This window comes from Rhea pennata, chromosome 8 (assembly GCF_028389875.1).
Source record: "Rhea pennata isolate bPtePen1 chromosome 8, bPtePen1.pri, whole genome shotgun sequence".
Taxonomy (NCBI): domain Eukaryota; kingdom Metazoa; phylum Chordata; class Aves; order Rheiformes; family Rheidae; genus Rhea; species Rhea pennata.
Genome location: NC_084670.1, coordinates 477,538 through 504,845, shown reverse-complemented (window position 1 = coordinate 504,845; position 27,308 = coordinate 477,538). Strand labels below are relative to the sequence as shown.

Sequence of the window (27,308 nt, the reverse complement as noted above, 5' to 3'; positions counted from 1 at the left end):
AGCTTTTGCATCAGTGACCTGGATGAGCAGACAGAGTGCCTCCTCAGCAAATTTGCTGATGATACCAAGCTGGGAGGAGTGGCTGACACACCTGAAGGCTGTGCTGCCATTCAGAGAGATGTGGACAGGCTGGAGAGGAGGGCAGAGAGGAACCTCCTGAGGTTCAACAAGGGCAAGTGCGGAGTCCTGCACCTCAGGAAAAATAACCCTAGGCACCAGTACAAGGTGGGGGCTGACCTGCTGGAGAGCAGCTCTGCAGAGAAAGACCTGGGAGGGCTGGTGGGTGACAGATTGACCATGAGCCAGCAATGTGCCCTTGTGGCCAAGAAGGCCAATGGTCTCCTGAGGTGCACTGGGAAGAGTGTTGCCAGCAGGTCGAGGGAGGTGATGCTGCCCCTCTACTCAGCCCTGGGGAGGCCTCATCTGGAGTACTGTGTCCAGTTCTGGGCTCCCCAGAACAAGAGGGACATGGAGTTACTGGAGAGAGTCCAGTGTAGGGCTACGAGGATGATCAGAGAGCTGGAGCATCTGCCCTATGAGGAACAGCTGTGAGAGCTGGGCCTGTTCAGCCTGGGGAAGAGAAGACTGCCAAGAGGGGGGTGAATCTGTCAATGTGTATAAGTACCTAAAGGGAGTATGTCAGGGGGACAGGGACAAACTCTTTTTGGTTGTCCGATGTGACAGGGCAAGAGGCAATGGGCAGAAATTGAAGCACAGGAAGTTCTGCCTGAATGTGAGGGGGAATTTCTTCACTGTGAGAGTGACGGAGCATTGGGACAGGTTGCCCAGAGAGGTTGTGGAGTCTCCTTCTCTGGAGATCTCCAAGGCCTGCCTGGATGCAACCCTGTCTAGCATGCTCTGGGTGACCGTGCTGAGCAGGGAGGTTGGACTAGATGATCTCAAGATGTACTTTCCAACCTTACTGATTCTATGATTCTATGATTTTCTAGAAGAGCTATTCAGAATAAGTGCCTTGGCAGGTAAGTTTTTTTTTAGATTCTATTTCCTGTCGTATTCGTAGTATATTGCACTGAGATCTGCTTGTGTGATACTGTGTGTTTCTTCTTAGCCAGCCTGACTGTATGGGATTTTGGTGGAGGTTAAGGGTCATATTTTGCTAAATAGCCCTATAAACAGCTTTTTTTTTCAAAGACCTGAGTGAATAGAGCTGCCTATATATCTGCCTGGAGCAATGTCTTTGCCCTGCCAGCCCTGATTAGTACCTAGTCACTGTGTTTTAGTATTGTGATGCCCAAGAAAAGGTGTTGAGATCAGCTTCATATTTCTTATTAAGGATGGTCATTGCAAATTCTTCAATAAATAGTCTTTGCAGGCTAATGTATGTAATTTTTATTAATGGTGATATGGAAGAAGCTACCTATGCCATACATACGCAAAACTGGGAGAGTATCATTAATCTGCTGAGCCTCTGGACTTAATGGCTGTGCAGAGTTGCTATAGTTGATTTATCACTCAGTGATGTTTGAGTTATGGACTGAAGCAAGCATTCTCTTAATTGAGGTTTTAGACTTAGTAGGGTTCACTTCTGGGAGTTTTGTTAAATTAAACTGTGAACTGTGCACACAGTATTTCATGATACAGTAAGAACTATGTGGTACTGTATTGCATACCACCTTCTGGGATGCACATGTTCGTCTAATTCACCCTGTCTTAGGGGACTATGCTGCCTTCTCTTTCGTTGAAGTCCTTTTCAGAGTGAACTTACTGTGTACATGAGTACCTTTCTTAGTAGCGTTCTCTGGTGGAAAATTCACCAGTAAATAAGTAGTGCAATTCCAAGGGCAGAAGGCAGGAAAGTCAACTTCAAGCAAATATTATTTAGTATTTAAAGGGAGCTGTATTTTCAGCTGCAAAGCAAGTTATGAGTGATTCTTTCTGCTTCTGAAAGACAAAAAAGAAAAAAATAGCAAAAATTGTTTTCATATTTGGTAACTAATCAAAAGTAAACAAGAGACAAATGTTTTTGGAGATAATGAACACATGTCTGTGTTTACAGAAAACTGCACAGATCATTGGAAGCAATCTGCCTTATTCACAGCATCACTTCTTGGAGAGAGTCCTGCAGATTGCTTTCTCTGGAGTAGATAACTAACTCTGAGGTGCAGAAGTTTTCAGAGAACAGTGCCCCCAAGCACTCTTTCCCTCTCCCAGCTAAGGACTGTGAGGATATTAAAGAAGAGTGAAACTGTGAACCTTCAGTTCCTGTCTAAGATTGAGAAACTCAGGTCCAGTTGTACTCAATAATTTTCTCATTGATTTCTTTATTTTCCTGCTCTTTCAAATATTATTTTATTTTGAGTTGGTGAGTTGGAGTGTTGGTACAGATTTCTATAGTTACTAAAAATGAGAAGGCCACTGTAACTTCTGGGTAAGCTGCAGGAATGGGATCTCTGCATGATGTACGCAGGGCTCTAAAGCATGCAAATGAAATGTTGACTATGTCCATTAAGGGGTAGTTTGCTCTGGCCTTCTGTGATGCCATTATATTTGTTTATTTTGCAATCTCTCTATTTGACCCTGAAAAGTGAGAACAATTTGGCAAATCTGTAATAAAACCACTGCTTACAGTAGTTACCATTACAAGCAATATACCTCTGTACCCACAGCTGATGTGTTCGTTGGCAGAATATTCGGGCTTAAAATCACTGGCTGAGTCACAACCATATGCTGTCACAAAATCTCCTGCGTCACGGAGATGTTTATAACCCATTACAAGATAAATAGGTGTCTGAAGTATATTGCTCTAAGTAAAAAAGTACAATACAGCACTAAGAGATTAAAATTTATTATCTATTATTTACAGCTATACTTCATACCCAAACCTACTATTTACCAGAGAAAATTATATTACCTGGATTTGATATTTTTCCTGGGTGGAGTGCCAATTTAATCTTCCATCCTAATCAAGTGCTGAGAGAAATGAACAACATGTATACAGAGAAAGAAACAGAGCATACTTCATATGTTTATGCATGCACAGAAGCTCAGAAGGATTTTATTGAGTAATGAGATATTCCTTATGTTTCAAAGTAAATTACATTTGCTCCCACTTTATGGTTCTTTTTACAATGACAAGAAGTGTAAGAAATAAAACAGAGAGAGAATAAGACTAAAATATGGACCACAAATGTTGCTTGGTGTATTGCATCTGCTACAGAAGTTCAATTAAATGCAAATCCGGAAGGGACCAAGGAAATGAAGTAATATAAGCAAACCAACAGTCCATACCTCACAGTGAAGCACTGTAGCAATGAGCGTCCTAGAAAGCTAAAACCTTTTCACATGTACTTTTGCTGTTTATGCCCTTCAGGGAGAGTACTGCTTCTGATGTCTGCAAGTTTTCTGCCAAATTGTACTAGATATGCTGTTGACTGGTTAATTGCTCTTCTCAAGATCAGTGTTCACTTAAAAATACCTGAGGCTGGCCCAAAGTTTTTATCCTAGCCTTTATTTCTGGAGACTTCACATCACGTGCTGGCTTTGGTAACATCTGAAAGAGAAACTTGTTTTCAGTGCTTTGTAATTGTGGGATAGCACTGGAAGGTTGGTGACCTGTTTAGTAGTGTTTCGTTTGCTTGGCAGGCAACACTGAGCTCTGTGAGACATCTATGCATCGGATGTTATACAGTGATTGCCATACTAAGTACAAAGCACTAAATTCACTGAGTAGTATTAAAGAGAAATCCAGCTAACCAATACTGATGGTAAAATTGAAGATTTCCTGTGTTGTAATAAACTGTATGAATTGTCTGGACATCTTCCATGGAAGTGTTCAGATGTCTTTCAGTTAGATACCTTTTGTTCTGCATAAGATTATTTATTATCGATGGAAAAGTTATCTGTCCTCCAATCATATTGAGACTGACCAGTAAATAAAATTGTTCCTGATAAAGCTGGCCCCAAGCTACTGCCATATTATTAAGGCACATGGGTTGTTTTTCATGGTTGTTTTTCAGTTTTGGGGAGATTTTACAATATGGTTATAATACTCATGTGTCTATAAAATCTCTAGTGCAGGTCAGTCCTTGTTTTCAGATACCTTCATCCCAGTCTGAATTTGTTCCTTTTTCAAAATGATCTGTTTTGTTACCATGTACACTTCTGGACCTGTCGACCTTTTGAGTGCAGTAAGTAAAAAGGAGATGGAAGATTCGTTTCTGCTCTACCTTTAATAAAATCTTTTAACTGTTTGTATAAAAAGTGGTGTGATAGCTATACCAAAGATGTTTGGTTTGACAGTATCCCTCTGTTGATGTGAATGATTGCCTGACAATACTTTCTAATGAATACCTGAAATATTAAAGGACAGACAGATTGACATGTCAGACAGTATGCAAAGAAGCACAGAGACCAAAGTTCCACAGTGTTGTACACTGGCTTCTCGTGATGCCAGGTATACACATGGCCGAACAGCCCAGAATCTGACCACCAAAGAGTCAGGTGAAACTGTCTCTCTTTTTTCTTATGACTGAAACAATATCTTTTTGTCCTAGAACACTAGAACCTTGCCAAGTCAAATTTAGCTCTGAATTTAGTCAAACTTCAGCAGATAACTTCCTTACATTTTTAAAAGAGTTGGTATTTATAAGGCTTATGTAGAGGTGTTTAGTTCTAAACATCATTTAGTGATCCAAGGTTATCCGTTTCCTATTTCTAAAAAATGTCTATCCTTTACCATCCCTTATATGTTTCAGCATTGTGAAGCAACAAATCTACTAGTTGCCTTGGAGTTTGGAAATTCCTGTACACTTAATTTTGGAAACACAGTTAATTATAGATACTGTGTGGGCAACCGTTCCCATCCCTAAGTCTGATTCCAAGGCTGAGAAAGATGATAGATATGGTGGAACCTCTGTGAAGAATCTGTGCCTGTCAGGCAGATACAAGAGCTCATTCAGCTTTCTAATCCTCAGATGCAGGGAGGTCCTGGAGTTTAGATAAAAATAAAGGACATACGTAAAGAATAATAAAGAAGACACAGAAAGCAGAATGAAAGTTAGAACTATTCACCAGAAAACAGACATTAAAAATAATGAGAAACAGATTTTGATTAAAAATAAGAGCCCTTTTTATTGTGTTGCTAGCATAAAGACAGTTTGAAAACAGAAATAATTTATTCAGGCTTCCAGAATGTTTTGAAAGAAGCCTTTGTGTTAATAAGACAGATGGAGGGAAACATGCTTGTCCCACTCATTGACATGAAAATGACCAAGTTTTGATGCTTCATTAGGTTAAAAGTCAGGTTTCCAGTGCTGAATGTGAAGTAACTGTTACATTTGTAATTCCCATATTTTCAAAACAAACATATTTTAGTATTTATGCACTACTTGAAGAAAAGTTATTTTCTAAATTACTGCGATACATGTAAATGGACATGTGTAGAATATGAACCATATTACCATAAAACATTAGAACAAAGAAAGAAATAACTGGGAAATACAAAGACCTCTGCAGTGGAGTTTAAAGTTGTGCTATAAATGCTGAAGGAAGCCCTGCTATTTTTTTTCATGGCTTCAGCTCTTGCTGCAGTTACAGAAAAATGAGGACACTCCACATCCTACAAGGATAATGCCATTGATTTGAAATCACTTATGCAAACAGTTTGGAAACGCCCCATTATTCTTTCTTTAGTAATGATCAGATCTTTATTAGAAGTATTCTGTATGGATGTAGTCGGATGCTATATACCTCATTTGGTTCATCTGCTTGTTTCAGGACTAAAGAACTGTAGTTCAAATTCAAGCTTTTTCTTCCTTTCTTTATATAATTGAAATTGTCAGTCAGCTGAGAATCTCATCTGCTAGACTGAATAGTTTATTTTATCCAGAATTTCAGTAATATTCATGAAAATGTGGAATATTTGTTTAAAAACCCTGGAAACTGAATAAATTTAAGAAAGAGAAAATAGATTTGTTTGACATGCCCTTAATTCCAATAAGATAGATAATTACTTATTCCATTAAATACATAAATTGCAGAGATTACACACCAATCTATACAATATAATCTATGACTATAGAATAGGATTGACTATATGTAAGAGCAAGACAGTGAGAACAGGCAAAAAGTAGCTTTATTCCCCATTTTCCCGAAGAGTAATCTATGACTTTTGCTCCATTGTCACACCTGAAATCACTGAGGTAATCACTTACATAAAATGAAGATACTGAAGGCCATCAGCATAAATGAGATGTTCCAACTCATTTAGGTCAACGCAGTGTGTAAATATTTCATCTGCTCTATGATTTAATGTCATATTTTACTCTACCAAAACTATGTTGTTTGTTTTACCTATTAATGGAGCTTAGAGCTCTCAATGGAAAGAAAGAAAAATTAATGAAAAATTATTATGTAAGCTGGAAACCATGTTAGAGACATTACCAAAATAGTTTAATAAATGTCTTATTAAGTCTGATATTTCAAAAATATTAAATGTTTCCAGCCCAGCAAGGTCATTGCTAAATAAATAATGCATGTGCCGCATACACATTTACGTGTTATCCAGTATTACTGTGCTGGAAAAACAGTATCATTGTCTCTTCATTTTGTAAATTAAAGTTGTCATTTTCAGATTACCACCTACAGGGATGTGTGAACTGGACTGAGGGTTCCAGGCAGGATGAGCCAGTGCTACTTTATTTTTGCCACCTGCATACTGAGAATATGAAATGTGAATGTGTTTGTAAGACAGAACAGTTGGGGAAAAGGGATTTAGTCCTGAGTTACGGCTTTCATACAGTAATAAATTCTTTTTCACTTAAAAGTCATAGGTTACAACAGCATGTTTGCCACCTCCTGTCTTCACTTAAATGAGCTTTACTGGTAATATCCTAGCAGTAATTTCCTGAAGTCCCCATTTTCTTCTTTCATTCCCTGCATTTTATGCTAATGCTGCGTCTTCCCAGCCCTTTGTCTTATCTGACACTGATTTTTCAGATCTTTACAGAATTATTTTAGAACCAGGAATGCAGAATTGACATTCAGATTGCATCAGTATAGTTTACACAACTGCAAGGTAATGGAGAGTCAAAGGTCTTGTTCAAAATCTGGAGTGAAACTCATATTTTTTGAATTCCATAGCCATTTTAACAGCTACCGACAAATTATCCAGACTGAACGAAATGAAGGAAGCTTTATACAGTCTAGGAGTGGAAGAACTTCTGGCTTAGAAACATTTGAGTTGAGCACTAGGATACTGTTCATCTCCAGAATTGCATTCATTTATTAGTCCTTTTCCCCTTGCCAGCTCCCACCTACTTCCTTGCCACTCTGTTGAGAATTCCTGCATTCCTGGAGCAGTACCACAGTAGTCAGAGAGCTGTTCATGAGACATGTTTGCGATATAACACACAGATGATGATCACTGTTTACCCAGTTCCCATGAGAATTGTGTCTGCCCTGCGTGGTGTGCTCCCAAGATAGCTTAGCTTCTGGAGAATAAAATTTGGTAAAGGTTGACATTCTCTATCATTCCATTTGTACTCAAGAGGTGCTGAACAGCGATTGCATAGGAGAGAAGAAAACAACAACTTTTGCCTCCCCGTATCTGTCTTTGAGAAAAGGGCTTAGTCCTTACAATGTTTAGGTCCGTCTTACAGTGTGCTGAGCACCTTTATATCCTCTTGAAGCTCTTGGGTTTTGAAGAAACAGAATAGGCCCTACAGTGCTAATTCCAGCAGAAGCTTACAGCTGATACATAGTGAAGTAGTAAAACTGATAGGAACTAGACAAACTTCAATATATCAGGGCATAGAGCTTATGCAGAAAATGCATTCAGTCAACCATGTGGAAAAAAAGTATTTCAATTTAAATTGTATAAAGAAATAATCCCTGAACATTAATGTTGCTTAGTAACAGGTCTTAGTTCTTTAAGTACTTGAGAATGACAAGGATTTAAATGACTGGCACCGTTGTTGCATGTGTGAAATGATTTGTATTCTCAGCTTAGATAGTAGTTGACAGAAATGTACATCATACATCACAGCTGGCATTAACTGGGACCATCAGTGCAAGTCTCAATAGGGAGGTACAGATGTGAATAGCGTAGCATCTGAGCTAGCCCCTTCCGCTGCCTTGTGATTCCTTCAGATTGCTGGGGGGGGCATACTGGGGATGATTTCCCTGTTGCTATCCATGCTGTGAGTGACTTGCCGTCCAGCACCTTTCATCTTCATTAGGCTTAAAAACTAGCATTCGCCAAAATGATATGTGAAACGACTCAAGCAATACATAGTACAAACCCTTTAGCATGCGTGAAGACTCCCTTGTGCTTCAAAAAAAAATCAGCAGCTCTTAGACTTCAATAAATAATCCAAAGTGGTTTCATTCAAGCTTCTATTTTGACAGTTATTCAGAAGGCCAGTATTTCATAATTAATAGCTGTTCAACCAAAACATTGAGCTCCTGAAAGAAGAAAAAAGTTGCAATTTGAAAGAAAACACTTAGGGTTATTTATTGAAGTCGAAGGGCTATTATCTTCTAAAATACAAAGAAATCTTTACACACTGAGGGAATTATGATTGAGGATTTACCTGAATACATTTACATTTAAAAGGGTCTTTCATCTTGTTTTATTTACTTCTAAAAATTCTGATATGTTTACTGCTGTTTGTTCATAATGCTTAAAAGAAAATTAAAGGGTATTCTGAGAAACTCCAGTCAGTCATTTCTGTGCCTCTTCCTTCACAAATAAGTTACTTTTTTTTTTTACTGGCAAATATATTTTCAGACTTATTTATAAAGCATCAGTGACATTCAGTGTTCAGTTAAAGTACTGTAAGTTAATCACTTTTACATGTTGTACATAGTTCTTCACCTTTAGAGCTTGCTTGTTTGAGGCTTTTTGTTTTCTTTTAAACTGGTAACGTAAGGTTTTAAAATTTTGTATTACTAGTTGACCATGTATAGGGCTTCTAATTGGAATCTTTTTGTTTGTTTGCTTCTAGGCAGTTGATATCCTTTTGCAGCATGGAGCTTATGTGAACGTTCAAGATGCAGTTTTTTTCACTCCACTGCATATTGCCGCATATTATGGCCATGAACAGGTAACTAAATGGGGAATATTTGAGAGAGCTGAGAGATTAAACAGTGAGACAAATACAGGTTTATTGTTATATACTTTCTGTTTATATTCCAGAGGGCCCTACTATGATAAGGCCCCATATACAGAAGTTATCTTCTTAACTTGTCAATCTCTGGTTGTTTTAAGAGTCTGAATATCAACAGTAAATCTCTATACTTTCATCCTCAGTGCTAGATCCTAGCAAAAATTTGTATTCTCCCCTCCAGACCTCTTGAAATAAATGATTGCTAGCCAGCTTTGATAACTTATAAACAGACTTGGACCCAGAAACATGTTTCACTTGATGCTTCTCATTCATCTCACATTTCAGAGACTACTTAGGCATGTGAGAATATTGACTTAAATATCTCCAAGAAGTGAAGATCTCTTGCCAGTGATAACTAAATGGCAATTATACTGTTTTACCTTTGAATTCAGAGATTACATTATTACCACTTTCAATTTAATGGAAAAACTGAGGCTTTGCAGGGCAGAATTTTCCATGAGGTATTGTGCATGTGACAGGTCAGACTGTGCTTGTTTCATTTACACAAGTCGTGGAGTCAGTAAAAAGTATGCTGAGCTTCTGACCAAAATTTACATCACACAATCACAGAATTCACAGAATGACTGAGGTTGGAAGGGGCCTCTGGAGATTATCTAGTCCAACCCCCCTGCTCAAGCAGAGTCACCTAGAACACATTGCACAGGATCGTGTCCAGATGGAATTTGAGTATCTCCAGAGAAGGAGACTGCACAGCCTTTCCAGTCAGCCTGTTCCAGTGCTCTGCCGCCCTCACAGTAAAGGAGTTTTTCCTCATGTTCAGCCAGAGCTTCCTGTGTTTCAGGAGCTTCTGATCAAAATTGACATCAAACCTCCCAATTCTCTTTCTCTTGCTAAACTGTTACTCATACATGGTTTATTTAGCAATTCAGCCACTTGCCCTGCAATAGTCCTTTTATGTGAAAAGTCATCATAGATCTATCTTGGCTTATACAAGTTATTCCCCATACCTTTCTTTGGCTATATATGTGTATGCTGGGATATTTTTGAATTTCAAAGCATGATCTCTAGGTAGAGTGTACTTCTCATTTCAGTGACATGTGACTTAGAGTGCACTGAGGAGTAGTTGTGGGAAAAGCTTTTGAAAATACTGAGTCTAGGTGCCCAGATAATTGGAAATGCTCTGCTTCTGTGATTTAGTAATGGCAAGAGTGTGCGCAACGCGTGTATTCCCAAGATTCTTCTTTTTATGTAGATTCACCTCATCATCCAGTAACATTAAGAAACTCCATGCATGTTGGGCTGAGAGATTAGTTTGCTTATTTGCCATGAATCACTTTTGAACAAATAGTCACAGTCTAGTGAAATTATGCTAAAGTGCATATGGTGCTTTTGTGATAACAGACACTGATCAAAAAGAAAGCTAAGGCTCTGACACATCTGATTTGTGGACTTTGAGGACATTTACTGTATTATACTGACTGGTCAGTTAAACAAATGCATACATCTTCTAGCTTTTTACCATCCATATGATTTTAGGGAATGCATTAGCATTTACTCTTGAGTTTTTTAATATTTTTATAGATAGAGAACTTAAAAATGAGTTTCTTAATGTATCTCCTCCTCCTGTTTTAAGAGATATTCATGTATAGTATTAACAAATGCAGTATTCTTTTTGGTTTTGTCAAAAGATACATTTTTATGTGATATTTCACATGGACCTTGATGAACTATTTAGGTAACTCACCTCTTGCTAAAGTTTGGAGCTGATGTGAATGCAAGTGGGGAAGTTGGAGACAGGCCTCTTCATTTAGCTTCTGCCAAAGGCTTTCTCAGTATTACAAAGCTCTTAATGGAAGAGGGAAGCAAAGCTGATGGTAAGATACAAAAACATTCAAATTTAACATTGTATTTTATATGCTGAGTTGAGCCTTGAATCTTGAATTTAACTTCCTAACACTTGGTGTATGTGTATGTTTGTGTATTGACTTGGGCAACTGTACAAAAAGTAACAATTGGAGAGCTTGTCATTACTTGTTTGTGTTGTCATCTCTCTTACATTTTTCTTCCATGGCTAAGTTAGAGGTGAAAAACAACAGCAGAAAACAAATCTGAGATTAATATATAGAGATAGTTTATTACTGAGACACTGATCCGATCAGAGAACATGTGGCCATGTGGCATGTATCTCCAATCATAATGATTTAAATGCACAATAAAGTATGAGTGGATGAGATACAGATGAAGGATTTTAAGTCAAAATTATACAGCAAGTAATTTAAAATAATTCAGATGAGAAATTGCAAATGGTTCACAAAATTCAGGAATGGAAAATGAAAAGGAATCTATTTAACAAATTCTTCATTATGCTGCAAGCTTCATGTGCCTCACTGTGCAGCGTTTGCCATAAGAGAAAGTGTATCAGGCAGATACATAATTTGTTAAACTGATAAAAAAGTTTGTTAGTGTGCATTTTTTTTATTCTCTGCAATTTAGGAATCTCTACATTCTTTCTGTAGGTGATCTCATGCTGAAACCAGTAAAACTACTATGTTGCAGTTCAGTACTGTATATTTTGTTCCCTTTCCTTATGCTGTTTCAGCAACATAGGAGGCACAAAACAGCATACTAACCTTGCTCACTCCTTCCATCTCAGCTATGAAGAGAGAATATTAGTATAGGTTTATACACACAATACACACACAACAGTAAAATTATTTGGAAGGCTATTTCTTACCCTCAGAAAAACAGAAAGACTTGAAAAGGAACAGTATACTGTTTGCAAAAGTACTTATCTTTAATTCATCTTTGGACTGCATTATTATGCTGTTAACTTACATCCAAAATATACAGGATAAAATCTTGGTCTCCTTGAAGTCAGCAAAACTCGTATTGATTTCAGTGGAGTCAGGATTTTGCCTAGAGAGACAATCACTATTTGATCTTGAGAGAACTAATTAAAAAGCAAAACTGGAAAAACTAAACAAAATAAAAAATAAAATACTGGCAATTGCTGCAAGAATTCTGCATATTATTGAAAGAACAAAGTTATCACAATTCTTCAGCTGCTGCCTCTCAATCTAGCATCGTATTTGATGTGTAGTGCCAGTCCAATGAGCACAGCTATTCATAAATTAAAAACAATAGAGCATAACAGAGGAAGGTTAAAAAGAGTTGTGTACACCCATGTTTGAAAAACATGTAAAATTGCCAGTCTAACAGTTTTTTCCTAATCTCATCCTGGTCCAATATCTTACTGAAGTATTGTCAACTGACTTCAGAAAGGAGCTGGTCAATTGTTCATTCCATATAAGTACTGTATTCTCAAGCCAATAGTCTTTGGTACAGACTCTGGAAAGCACTGTCATTCCTTAACAATTGTAAAAAAAGGAAAACAGTCCATAAGTGTTCTTCCTTGTTCAGTATGCCCAGTAGTGCTGAAATCAGCATCATTCATGTACCCCAGTTACACCACAGTAGAGACCTACCTTTTTAGTGGCAATGACACTATTTCCCTCCCCCTTCATCTTACTTCCTAGATTGTAACAGTATAAATTTAACATATTCTCTGTGTGTCATGAGTACATTATATACTTTTACTAGCACATTGAAAAAAGCAGAGAGGAAAACATCATGAGTCAGATTTGTAAATGCTTTTTTCAATAGTGAGCCCTTGATGTTTCACCCATAATGTATGTGCACTGGATAAACATAATCATAATAAAGAGGAGAAAAGGAAGAGATGTTCAGTCACTATAACAAGGCAGTTGGAGACTCACTATCAGTTAAATAATTTATTTCAAAAGGAAGAGAATTTAGGACACCATTAAAATTCTTTGTTTTAAAATCGGTATGTTCAGCACTGGAAAAAGCAAAGGAGTGGAAGCACTCCTTTGCTTTAAGTCTTTTACTCACAAAGTACCATGCTTTGAAACGTAGTATGAGTATAGCAATGGAAAAACAACTCTTAAATGCTTAAGAAAGAGGAGAATTTGTGAATTAGTCTGGAGAAATTTTGGCAGTGTTCAGTGCAAACTAGTAATCTGTGTCATGAATTTAAACAGTTTCTTTTAACATAGCCTGATTGGTCTTTCAGCTCTGAGGCCATGGCAACTGAAGAAGAAAAACAGTCACTACTGAATCAGATCGAAAAAGTCAGAATACTGCTGAAATATATTAATATTTACAATCAAAGAATAGCCAAAGTTCATCGGCCGCTATATACATGTGTATGTATATGTACCATCCATGTATATATAATCATAAATGTTCATAGTTTATACATGCATGTACATAAAACCAATATGCTGCAAATACAATCAGGTTTCCAGATGCAAGTCTCATAATCTATTTATGTAGCATTACTAAGAATTCAATGTAAACACTATAGGGAAGGGCTGTTTAGTGAATGACTAAGTAAATGCTATATATTTTCAAGGATATTTTCATATTAGGTCTTTCAAGCACATTTCTTTGGGTATTGATCAGATTCTTTTAAGCTCTAAATTCATTTTGAGCCCATTAACACATCTCAAAAACTGATTTGCTATTGCAAGTTACTATCACTTAAAATGATAACAGTTCATAATTTTGGATTTATTCCTGTATGCTGGTAGCTTTTTTTTCTAGGATGATTGTAACATATAAAGAGAACATCATTCTTTTTCAATGAAGTAGAAAAAGCATTTTGTTAGAAAGAGAAATCGTCAGTATTTCTCATTCTTCATTTCATTAGACTGAACTTAGAAGTTCTTTCATTTCCTTCTTCCTTTTCTTGTAGATTACTTACACTTACCTTTACACCCAAGTTTTCTGTATCTGTTTTCTAAGAACAAATATTCTGTAACATATTTTAGATCCAGATAAGTCACTGGTTTTAAGTTACTTGTATATGGTCTTGACTTTGAAAGATATAGTCAAGCTGAATCCTTTAGGTAATCAGAAGGGTACATGTTGAGGTCTCTGAAGGATTGACTTCTGGATCAGGCTCTTTTCATGAAGACAATCTCCCATTAGAGAGGTTATAGCGCATAACAGTACTGGCAGAGTGCAGCATTGAATTTGGAATTGGAGCCATCTGAGCCACCTGTTTCCTTTGCTGTCTTTGGTAATCTTTTGAGGTGCCAGAGCATTGCATCTTAATAGCAGTAGACCATACTTACCAGTACTATACTTTCTCTGGTTTCAGGAGGTCTTGATCTCGAAACTAGAGAATATGTAAGCTTAGAGTTTGATTCTGAATAGAAAAAGAAGGTCAAAATCATCTAATTACTTGTGAGGTTTTCAGTCTCCTCTGCCACTTATCTGGAGGAAGGTAAACTTGATTATTGAAATTAAAGATCTGTGGGTTTGGTCTACTGTTGTGCGGTCAACTGACCTGATTTTATGACCACACTTACGCTGATGGTTTCCCAGTACTCCAGCAGAAAAAGGAATGGAGAATGAAGGTTTATTTTCTAGAATTATTGATAATATAGAATTTTCAGTAATATCAATATCAATTATTGATAATTTAGAATTATCAATATGTCTCATTCTTTCTTAAGTTCCATTCTTTTGAAATTAGGGAGGGTCCAGAAATAATTGTTTCTCAAATCCAGGTTATGCTTTTCTAAATACCAACCCATCTAAACAGTTATCACTCATCACTTATTCTCTGTCTTTCATGGCAATTGCACCATCTATTCTAGATGTAATATAAAAACACTTTAATTAAAATCTCAAGTTGAAGGTTGTTTCTTTACTCTTCTTTACTAATTCCTGAATCAGTATGATGTACTTTTTGAAATGATTCTCTTCTGTCTTGTAGACTGATCTTTCATTCTGAACTTCTCGTTTTGCAAACAATACTCCAAGTTACTTGTCGTGTTTCATTTAGAAATCAGAAAGCTATCAATTAAAATTAAAAAAAAAAAAATCAGCATCCCATGTTCTAGTTACATATCCTTCCAGAGGAAATGCAAATTGTTTACAAGACTGACGGCATTTGCAACTGCATAAAGAAATGAGAAGAGGATTTATTTCCTTTTCTCTGTCTCTTACATCCTTTATGTTGTAGAATCTCATGACCCTGAGACCTTTGATATCCTTCAGGCCATTCTGTGGGTACAGATTCTAAAACTTCGACATTTATTGTTATAAAATTTTGACATTTATTTCCCTCCTACTTATGTCACTTCCGAATGATTATCTGTCTGGTACCACATCAAAATAATTAATAAAGGCTAACATGTCAGAAGCATCCAAAAAGTGAAGAAAAATTTTAGAAGAGAAATACAATGGTTTACTTTTGCCTACTTCTTTTAATATAAACCCCTGGGGAAGGTTGATGGGAACAGTTAATGAAATTTGAGAGCTTAATATAATAATAATTTGAAAGCTTAATATGAACTACAAGAACACCTTTTTTGTCTTTTTTGCCTGAAACATAATTCATCTTTGGAAATCTGTCACTAGACATCAATGAAATTATAAGCTTAGCTCCATTTAGAATGTTTCCTGTATGTGTGGGCATTCACCATTACTTCAGAAAAGTTTTAAAACAACGTTTATTTAAACATTTATTGCTCCTTATAATCACAGAAAAACAAGACAAGAAAAAAACTCAGAATGTCATTTGGTTTATCCCCCTGTCCCAAGGGAGGTCAGGTAAATAAAAGAATCATTCCTCAAAGACATTTGTCTAAGTTACATTTAAAAGCTGCCTAGTACAAATTTGGACATCCTCAGTGGACAGATTATTCCTTAGTAGTTTAGTAATTCCTTGTAAGCTGTCTGAAAGATCAGGTGCTAGACTGAATTGAGAACAAAGTGTTGGACAAAGTAGACTGGATTTGTTAGTTCTGGTATGACTTATTCTATCTCTGAACATAGACTAGGAACTTACTAAGAATCATAGAAATAATGCTCTCTTTCAAAACAGAATAAAGACCTTTTCTGAATAATGAAAACTGTGTTTGTGTGTCTTTGTACCAGCAAAGAACTCTGCTTAAGCCTTATCCAGTCTCTTCCTTGCTGTCTACTAGATAATTAAGGAAAAACATCACATCAGGTATACCCATACTTGTTTCAAGCACGCCTAAGAAAATTCACAGGTGTTAGAATGCAGTTGCCTATACTGAAAATGGTTAGAATGGTCCCTGGCATGGATGTGGTCCAAGTTAACTGGCACTCTCCTAACAATTCGTGTCCATGGCTGAAGGAGAGGAGAGGTCCAGGGACCATTCCCCACTAGGCAGCTTGCATACAGCTGCCCTGTTTTGGAAACCAAAAATATTTGGTATCTTAGACACCGGCAGTTCTGTGACATTCAGCCTCAGTGCCAGGAGTGTTCCCAGGCTACTAGTATACATACAACCATAGTCTCTTACTGCTCACTTTGGAATATCTGTCCTCAGTGATAGTTATTTTTATGTTATTCTGCTACAGAGTTATTTCTTAAACAGATTTTCGTTAGAAGAAATGTGTATTATCAGTGTTTGCTACACTAACATAACAGCAATCAAAATCAGCATGGTTTCAGAAATGTAAGTCTATTTCTGCATGAAACAAGATTTTGATCTAACAAATCACTTTGTGATACATGTCTTGAGTGCTTTGCTGAATTGGGACCCAGAGCTTCAAGAAGGAATCTTGATTTGACTGAAAGTCAATGCAATCAAGATTTTACAATGAATTTTTTGAAATTCACTCCTAGTATTGTCTACCTCACGACTATCTAATATCCCCCCCCAAACTTTTGACTATATCTGCTAAACAGAAGTCTAAGAAATACCATCAAATTAAAATATTTGGTGTATTTGTGCTTATTTGAGAGGTATTTAGAACTTGTTTTAGTTTTCTCCTGCTTCTACATATATGCTGCTGTGTGGTGACTAAAGCAACTGTTTTTTCAGGTGGAAGGGTACAATAATTGATCTAAGGCAATTTAGAAAAAAAAAAATTTACCTTGTATTTTTTGATAAGTTGTGTGCCACATAGAGAATGCATGATTTTGTGATATAAAAATTATTGTCATTCACTAGAAAGGCAACCATCTTAAACAGAATAAAATCTTCGTATCATGCAGATTGTTTTCCATGTGTAATTATGCTCAACCAACAGAGATAAATACCACACCTGCCCAGCAATAGTATACTAATTCTGCTATTTCTGTGTAGTTTCATGTTATACAAAAGAAAACTCACATCTTGTTAGATATCCAATAAGGAAAGTAAAGTACATATATGATTAACTTTGCAGGTGAAAGGAAACATTCACCAAAATAGAAATATTGGAAAATTTCCCCCTTTCTTTTTGCCTTTCATCTATTAACATTTTAATAATGACTACAAAAAGTATATCCTTATTTTGTCTCCTTTATTTTATTTAAATTTATTCTTCTTTCACTGTATGAATAATTTTATTCCTTGACTCTGCCATTGGTGCTCAAGGAAGCTAATAATAAAAACCTGTGTTTTCTTCTTCTAAGAGCAGCAATGAAGTATTTTCCTTCTCAGTATTTGTAATGAATGACTACAGGTCCGTTCATTTGGAATAAGTCAGTGGGTTACTTTCTTACAGGTACTAACTACACATCTTATTTTTGTTTCACATGGTAATACTGTTCTTGTTCTTCCTAAGGGTCATTTATAACTCTTGTTTCATTCATGGAAAGCTACACCAAAACATTCAATACATCTGCTACTGCAAAAGCAACTATACCCTAAGTCCAAAAAATGGTACTGACAGTGTATTACAAATGATACTGAGTAATATGGTTTTGATTTATAAAAGTTGACAGAAACTTCAGTTTTAAAGAAACAGGCCTATAAATATTTCATAATACATATGCTCAACAGATTACTGTATATCCAGAGCAACCTTCATTAAACATAAAATACTTTCTTTGGTCTCTTTCTGGGTCAAATGACAGTGAATGCTCAGGACAATGAAGATCATGTTCCTTTGCACTTCTGCTGTCGATTTGGACACCATGAAATTGTAAAGTTCTTGCTCCAGAGCAGTTTTGAAGTTCAACCCCATGTGGTTAATATCTATGGAGACACACCTTTACACCTGTAAGTCATGTGGAAAAGCTTTGTTTTACTTTGTTTTAGCCTAATTACAAAATTGACAATGTTAACAGCTCTTTACTCACTTCATCTTCAGCGCTTGTTACAATGGAAAGTTTGAAGTTGTCAAGGAAATAATTCAGCTCTCAGGAACAGAAAGTCTCACTAAAGAGAATATATTCAGTGAAACGGCTTTCCACAGGTGAGATGTTTAAAATGCCATTATCAAAACAACTCCACTTACAGATGCATGCAGTACAATGCTTGAAACAGCAAACATGTCACCAACAGCCAGATGTGGAGCAAAGTAGTGCGCTTGACGTGGATGTTAAGTTTATACTTTGAGATACAGGAGAGGTCATAAGTAAGAGGTAGAACCAGATAGTAAGTAAGTATACAGAGAGGAAGGGAAAGCAAGAAATGTTGGAATGACATCAGTTTCATCAGTACCTTTTTGAATAGAGATTCCTCTTTATGTCCAGTTTGGAAGCTGTTATGCCTGCTAGCTTGTAGGTGTTCTAACCTAGAAGTAAGGTGGCAGAAAAAAATTTGTTCATGATGCTATAGAACTGTAAAGTGTTATTTAAGAAGCACTTTGCAAAACAGATTGTATTCATTTTGCATTGCAAAATTAATTTTTACAAGAGTAATTGGAATGTTTCTGAAACAACAGAAAAGAATATATTTGCTTTGGTGCATTGGTCTTGCATTTGCACATTTCTAAAGATTCTCTACTATGTTACTCCATTCTTATCTCTGTGTAATTCTTTTGAAATCTTTGACTATCTAAGTATTTTGTTCTTTCATGGACTAATACTCACTTTTCCCTGTATTTTTGCAGTGCATGTACCTATGGAAAGAACATAGAACTTGTAAAATTTCTTCTTGACCAAAATGTTGTAAGCATCAATCACCAGGGAAGAGATGGACATACAGGTAACATCATGATGCTTATTGTATATAAGTACATATCAAACCAGCACCAGAAATTTTGGAAACCATACACAATCAGAATTTCCAAGGTAATTCCCATAGCAATTTGATGATCAGCATCCCAATACCTTTCATTTGGAATATGTTTGCAAGCAGGCATAGAAGTGATGAGAATTCAGTGAGGATGTGTCAAGCTCTTTAGATTGTATATGAATAGAAAAACCTGATGTAAGCTGATTTTCCTGTAGTTAAACTTCTAAGCAGATTTAAGAATTAGACCTAAGTATTCTTCTGGGGACTGTGTATTCTCATTACTCAGCAGAGCCTGTTCAGGGCATGGAGCATCTCCCAGGGTTATGCCTGAAGGGGACCTAGCACAATGTAGAGAACAAGTGAGCTGCAGGTGGTCTTTGCAAGAACATCGCTCTGCATTCCAGCTAGATTCCAACTGGAATTGGATTCCAGCGTTCCAACTTCAGTGGGACATAGGAGAAAGGATTTGTGTTGACTGCATTGTATTTCAGGTACTGATCATGATATTGAAGGGGAGGGTGGCAGAGGAGATAAAAGTATCTGTTCTAAGAAAAATTATGGAAAAATGAGATATGGGAGATGTACAGCCAGAAGTAAAGATAAAGTGGACAGAGCAATTGTGAAGAGCTTGGAAAACAAGAAGGAAAAAAAAAAGAGTCATAATGGAAATGTGGGCAGAGAAGGAAGATTGGAGAGAGAGGCTTTGTTCAAACTGGCAAGAAAGGATGTAGTGTCTGAAAAGCTGCACACCTCCATTTATCTATTCTAGGCAAAGAAAAAAGTAAGTCTTCTTTGCTTCTATTTGCTTTTCCTCACGTGCAGAGTTGTTAAATGTGATTTGCTGGTGGTAGAGTAAATGATGGCATATGCTATGTAGCAGGCAATAGATTGTTTTTTGCGGCATACTATTTTATTTTCATCTAATGCGTCAGGTGTTTGTTTGATAGTATATTCCATTATCAATGAAATCAATTTGCGCTTTATAGCTGTTGCTACTAATCCTGTTACAATGTTCTGAAAACTGTGCTTTCCACAGTGACTTTTTCCTTTTCTAATGTTCTAGGATTACACTGTGCTTGCTATCATGGTCATATTCGTCTAGTACAGTTTTTACTGGATAATGGAGCTGATATGAATCTAGTGGCTTGTGATCCCAGCAGGTCTAGTGGAGAAAAAGATGAGCAGACCTGTTTGATGTGGGCTTATGAGAAAGGTATTTCAATTTTCTAGTTTCTGCTGCAAAATCCATGGAACAGTACAACCAGGAGATAACAGTACAAAATAAACTCTCATCCTGCGTAGAGTAGGAGCTCTTAACGTCTGCTTCCAGTGCCTGGTATCAAGGTTTATAAAAAACAGTCCTTACATTTATCTTTTCTCAGATACTCTGTTAAACTGATTCAACACAAGCTCAGGGACAAGAGTATTTATGTATTGCTAAATGAAAACATGCAGCCTGTTCAGAAAAAGCAATTTTTGCCTCTGGTAGGTGCATGAGGAGTTTTGGGTTTATTACTGAAGAAGGCACTGCAAGGAGCTAAGCATCAGAGTCAGTAATCTTTAGTTCTTGCAAATATGAATTAAAGCAGGGTGTTTTGCATGGTTCCTGTTATACTATTCTGTATGTTCATTGCATATTACTAAAGGGGGGATCTTATCAATGTCTATAAGTACCTGAAGGGAGGGTGTCAAGGGGATGGGGACAAACTCTTTTCAGTTGTCCCATGCGACAGGACAAGAGGCAGTGGGCAAAAGCTGAACCACAGGAAGTTCCACCTGAATATGAGGAGGAATTTCTTCCCTGTGAGAGTGACAGAGCACTGGAACAGGTTGTGGAGTCTCCTTCTCTGGAGATCTTCAAGGTCCACCTGGATGCAACCCTGTCTAGCATGCTCTAGGTGACCGTGCTGAGCAGGGAGGTTGGACTAGATGATCTCCAGAGGTCCCTTCCAACCTTACCAATTCTGTGATTCTGTGAGTCTATATTAATTACAGCAACGTAATGGTTTTCTGTCCTGCTTGTATTTCAATTTTCTCTGCAAATAAAAGCTTTATTTCTTCCTGGAAATGTTTTGGATGTTCACATTCGTTTATGAATTTCATCTGTGATTGATAGCCACGTATTTATTTGACTATAGGGACCACCCTTACCTTTATTCTTCCTGATAGTACTGTTCCATGCTTCTGGACTATAGAAGGCTATTTAAGCAGTCTTTTCATGGGTTTGGTGAAGAAGTGACCCTCTTCTTTGCATTTGCCTTTATGTTAATATAATTGACGACACTTCTAAAGTTTAGTTCAAACATCCTCTGGGTTAAAATATCCAGAAAGCTCCCATCAGTAGAAACCTCTCCTTGATGTAGATTCTTTTGGTTTAGAGAAATATTCAAATGTACACACACTTTTTGCTGTAAGCTCACATCCCTGGCAGCTTAGTGAGCCAGCAGAACTCCTTTCCTGCAGGACCTTGATTCTGATTACAGGATGAGAGGCAGCGAAAAGCTTACCTGCCTTTTCTATTTCCTCTGATACCCTTAATAGTTGGAGCCGGGTTTTTTTGTTTTCTTTTTTGTTTTGTTTTTGTTTTTTTCTGAGAGGGTGGAGGGGTTTGGGGGTTTGATTTTAAATGCATAAGACTGTTCAAAAAGGTATTTTCTACTGATGGTGCATTCATGACTAATTTAGGTGTTACAATTGGAAGAATCATTGCAAGAAATAATGCTTTTGAATCAAGCAATGTTTAATATCCTGCAAATGACTTAATGAAGAGTATTTTAAGTGATTATGGCAGAACTAGAAGAGAGAAGGATGAGCAGGCTGTGATAAGTTGCTCTTACTGACAGTTACTACTTTCTGATATATTTTAGTTATGATTATTTTATTGGTTTATTATTGATCTGCTATGTGATAAGAAGAAGAATTGTCAGAAAATACATGAAAAATGCTTGGTTACTCTTTCTATATAGTTAAGTAAATAATGGTCTATTAAGACTTTTTAATAGCTGTGTGATGCAGGTTTTGGAGGAAATTTTATGGACAGCCCATTTGAAGTAACAGTTAAACCCAAGAGTAAATTGCAGATTATCTTGATTAATCAGTTACCATTATTCTTCCTTTGGGAATATATGTTACAGACAGAAATACTTCACTTTCAACTACTGCACTAAATTATCAGCCACTTTTATACAAGTATCACTTTATTTCTTTTCATTAAATCACACAAATCGTCTCAGTGAATATAATATTTCTAACATAATGAGTAAAATGATAAAGTGGATTCTGTTAGAGCTGTTGTGAGTTTTTTGAAAGACTCTAGAAGCTATAGCAAAATTGCCTTCTGTAACTTGTGAGCCTATTGACATTTCCCTGGCTAGTTTGTGCTCAATGTAAGCCAACAAGCTTGCACTCATTAGAGTCTTAAGGAAGAATATCCTCAAAGAAACGACAACAAACTGTGCCATTGAACTGGCAGGAAATTAAAACTGCTCGAAGTAAATGGAGCCAAGAGAGCTGTTGAAATGATAGGTAGTATCTGGTATATGATGAAAGCATCATGACCTCATTCCAAATGCATCTCTTCTTCTTTTCTTGCCTATTCTCATCTTTGTAAGCAGTGAACAGGAACATTTTCTTTTGGCATGGGTGTATGAATGAGGAGTGCTGAGTACAAAGCAAGAAATTGAAGATGCTCTTTTTCCCATATGTTTTCTAGTGGATGGGGGAAAATGCAAGTTAAAGTTGGAGGATTTGGGGACATTCTTCCCTCCTCCAAATCCATTACAACAGTATTTATTATAAAAAACACTGTAGTGTATTAAAACCATAGATTTTAAGAAAAAGCTGATATTGGCAAGATGTACAAAAATACTGAGGGAAAACTCAGCTTTGAAAAGTTTTCAACAGAATTTTGAGCATTACCAAATGCTCAAACATTGTGCATCAAAAATCTGAGAGATTGAGCAGTTTGTTGCATGTACTGCTCTTTTCTGCTTCCCAGCAATGAAGAATGATGAGTAAAGCATTTGTTTGCTGCAATATGCTGTATAAATTTTGTCCTGTTTAGGACATCAGAAAGTAAATATTTACAGCCATTGCCTTGGCCTTGTAGGGCTTATTGAAGACTATTCTCAATATTTATTTTAGGATTTCTATAGCAGTGTTTTTTCTAGTGTTATGTGAAGACATCCTTGTTTTTATTAACAGGTATTTTCCTGTATTTCTGTAGTTAAGAATCATGTTATTTTTCTGATCAGTGTTACTGAACCTTTATTTATATGTTTTATAAATAGACAAACTCTTCATTTTTTAAAAAAAATCACCTGTTTTTTATAAATCAATATATGAAAATTAAGTCAAGACTATTGAGCTTATCTTCAAATTCATATATATCCTTTTTTTTTTTTCTTTTTTTCCCCTTAGGTCATGATGCCATTGTGACCCTTCTGAAGCATTATAAAAGACCTCAGGATGAATCACCGTGTAATGAATACTCACAGCCTGGAGGAGGTATGGTTTGAGAAATCACTCTCTCTCTCACTGAAGAGTCTGATCCAAACACCAGTGAAGTCTCTGGGAATGTTCCACTGATGTCAGTGAGCTTTGAATCAGTTCTGTTTGCCAGAAAGAAAATTAGTGACATGAGAATCATCATTTTCTAGATATCATATATCCCTCATTTACATCAAGATTCTTCCTTTATCTTAAAACAGAGTTGTCACTTTGTGTTACTTGCTAGAAAGAAAAGCAAAAAGCTATGAAATGAAGATCACTCCTTAGTAATCATTCCTCATACCTTTTTACATACTTAATACTGTGTTTAGCCATTCTCTTTGTGCTGTCTATCTCTGATGTTTCTTTGATGACTGCAATTCAGTATGTTTCTATATTCAGTCCCCTTCATACTTTTTAATATTTTTAGATAACTAATTCCCTCTTGGGAAGAATTAATTACTCTTTTTGTTACAAAAATACTCATTGCTATTGGCAGTTAAATACCAAATGGCAGGAGAAGTGTTTGTTATTAATACAAGCAGTGAGATAAGCTTATAACTTCTTGCAGTATGTTGAGAATGCTGTCTACAGAGAAGGCGAAAGTTTACATTATACATTACAGCCTGTCCAGGTCATTGCTCTTCCAGCCACAGAATCAGAAGAATTTTGTAGTCACTAGCAGGATTAGTATGATTTCTACAGGCTCAACTCTACAGAGTAGTTTACATGTTCCAGGTTTTTGATTTAGTAAAGCTCAAGCATGTGTAAATTCACAGGAGACCAAGTTTATGCATGTATTAGAATCCATTTTGGGAAGAAGCCAATGTATCCAGGTGGGATTTTTAATGATAACTCTTGAAAGAACTGAGCTCCCACTTAAGCAGAAAACAAGAGACTAAATTTTTGGTACACCATGAAGGCTAAGGTCTTCTGAAAATTCTAGTCAGTGAATTGCACAACGAAATCCACTGGCAACACACTTATGAGAAATAGGTAATCTGATCTGAGTTCCTTTAAATCTCTAGCTGATATAAAAAGCTACATAGGCCTTTTTCTAACACTGATTAAGGTCAATATTGTTCCATGCAGTTAGTGAAAATATGTCCAAATTACTATCACATCTGCAGCTTTGTAACATGTCACAATCATGTGTGTGTGTATGCATATGTGTGTACACTTATTTTCATCCCCTTATCTCTTTTATTTAAGCAATCATTGCCTTGCTAATTTATCTGTACAGCTGCCAATACTGTCTTAAAAGACAATAAAATTCATTCTGTTCTTTTATTTCAGATGGTTCCTATGTGTCGGTTCCATCCCCCCTGGGAAAGATTAAAAGCATGACTAAAGGTATTTTCAATGGCAAGGGGAAAATCTAAGTTTTATGGTCATTTACCTAAGGTGTTTGTCAGCCTGAACGTACTATATAAGATTCATTATTCCTAATTTTTTTTTGTTCAGAAATGTAATGATGTGTATAAGCAGCAGCTACATTTCCCTAGGATAATCTTAGGAAGCTTTACTTAGCTTGATTCTTTTCATTTTCTGCAGAGGTGTTCAGCACCTCCTCATGACAAGTCCTCTGTTTGTCTTATTTTCATTTACTTTAAAAAAATAGTCAATTTTGCCTCTTTGTTTTGGAAAAGTGTTTGTTTGTGAATTAGTACTAATGAAATGCATATGAGTCTCTAAATGGAAACAAATCTCTAATTGAACTCTGCTATAAAATACTTGGGTTACCTTCAAAAGAAGATTTTTTTCCAAAAATAAATGGTATTATACTGAAACACATATAGACAAAGAATTCAAATACATATTTATACTTTAAAATATTACAATTTTTTATTGTCCTTTCCATTTTCAACTGCAAATGTTCACTCTAGGTATGTTCAAATGCTTATTCTTTTCGTATCAGTGTTAAAATGTTCCACTTAGAAATATTCTGATAAAATTCTACAATTTAACAATACAGATCAACAAAGTAGAGATGTTTGAGTATATTAAGTTGCATATCAAAATTCAGATTCCACATGTCACTGATGTGTAGGTCGGGCCTGGAATAGCATTGATAGCATTGGTAATGAACACTAATCATCAGATAAAAAGAACTAACTTTCTGTGTAAATGATTTTATGCCAGCATCACACGATCCAAGCAAAATATGGTAAGGGGACAGTGTTGATCAGTGATAAGATTTTAAAGCAAAGAAACTCTGAGGCAGCTGTAATGTTGCAAAACTGTGTTTATTATTGGGGTTTATTGTGGCTCCTGAAAGAAAAAGAGAGGAATACCGGTCAACCAATTTACAAGGGGAAAATCATCTTTTATTTTGTAATGCTTTTTGTGAAGTTAAGCACTTTCATTTTGCCCTTCCTCATGACCCTGCATTTTACAGATAAGATAACAATTTTCTTTTTCAGAAAAGGCAGATGTTCTCCTCCTACGTGCTGGTCTGCCATCACATTTCCATCTTCAGCTGTCTGAAATAGAGTTCCATGAGATTATTGGCTCAGGTATCAGAAATAGGAATGCATCCATTTTATATGTCTGATGTTCATAAGAAATATCTTTATGCTTATTTATTTTAAATCATTTTAGGGTCTTTTGGAAAAGTATATAAGGGACGATGTAGAAATAAAATTGTAGCAATTAAACGGTAAGTTTCTCAAAGACTTCTACATTTCATTTAGTTAATGCCCTAGTTTGAAGTACAAAAAAAAATGATACTTTTGCCATACTGTTCTCTCCTCCTGTAAAATCTAAGCTATAGAGCCAATACCTACTGCTCCAAATCTGATGTGGACATGTTTTGCCGTGAGGTTTCCATACTCTGTCGACTGAATCATCCATGCGTTATACAATTTGTTGGAGCTTGCTTAGATGACCCAAGTCAGTTTGCTATAGTCACTCAATATATTTCTGGAGGATCACTCTTTTCCCTGCTTCATGAACAGAAGAGGTATTCTATTCATTTTTTGCATGAGGTTGTGATAGAGAATTCTGAAGACCAGTAAATCTGTGCTGATGTAGATTTATTCATTATAAACAAATAGTGAGAGGAACACTGTAAAATTTGTGTCTTTGATTCAGATTATTTAGTGTACAAGGGAAATTAATAAGTAACCTCAATTACTATTTTGTTGTTATTATTTTACACTATATGTTTTTATATTACATACGTTATAAAACATTATATTATTTAACACAGTTTAAAAGGGTTGATGATTTGCAGATAACAATGATTTACAGATGATTTTTGGTCTGTCTGTAAATTCTGAATAATGTTAAAATTCTTTCAAAATTTAGGACTCTTGACCTTCAGTCAAAATTAATCATTGCTGTAGATGTTGCCAAAGGTATGGAGTATCTTCACAATCTCACACAACCGATCATACATCGTGATTTGAACAGGTAAGTTTCTTTCTTTATTTGTGATTAAGAAAGTAAAAACATCCTTGCAAACTGAAGACTGAAGAAGAAAATCAGGCCATTAATGCTAAGAATCTGTTATTTTTTCTTTTAGTTTGAAAAAATGCAGTCTTACAGACCACATCTTTTAAGCTAGTCTTTGGGGATTTATGTTTTGTTGGTTAGTGAAACTGGCACAAATTCTGCTTTATACTTTGCCCCCAAATTTTATCACACCTTGTTTTATTCAGCTTCCCCAATGTATGAGTGCATCTTTCTGTGTGTGTTAAAACTGCTTCAAGGA

General features: G+C 36.2%; 1 protein-coding gene across 1 annotated transcript in view; it reads left to right on the top strand.

The window, feature by feature from the left end:
• Nucleotides 1–27,308, top strand: part of TNNI3K (TNNI3 interacting kinase) — a 109,569-nt gene that overhangs the window by 15,058 nt on the left and 67,203 nt on the right. The window contains exons 6-17 of the mRNA XM_062580939.1: nt 8,967–9,065; nt 10,825–10,963; nt 18,001–18,145; nt 18,237–18,341; nt 18,981–19,075; nt 20,169–20,318; nt 23,525–23,611; nt 24,890–24,946; nt 26,017–26,109; nt 26,195–26,252; nt 26,361–26,555; nt 26,903–27,007. Coding sequence (XP_062436923.1) covers nt 8,967–9,065; nt 10,825–10,963; nt 18,001–18,145; nt 18,237–18,341; nt 18,981–19,075; nt 20,169–20,318; nt 23,525–23,611; nt 24,890–24,946; nt 26,017–26,109; nt 26,195–26,252; nt 26,361–26,555; nt 26,903–27,007 — 1,328 coding nt within the window. The remainder of the gene's footprint in view (nt 1–8,966; nt 9,066–10,824; nt 10,964–18,000; nt 18,146–18,236; nt 18,342–18,980; nt 19,076–20,168; nt 20,319–23,524; nt 23,612–24,889; nt 24,947–26,016; nt 26,110–26,194; nt 26,253–26,360; nt 26,556–26,902; nt 27,008–27,308) is intronic.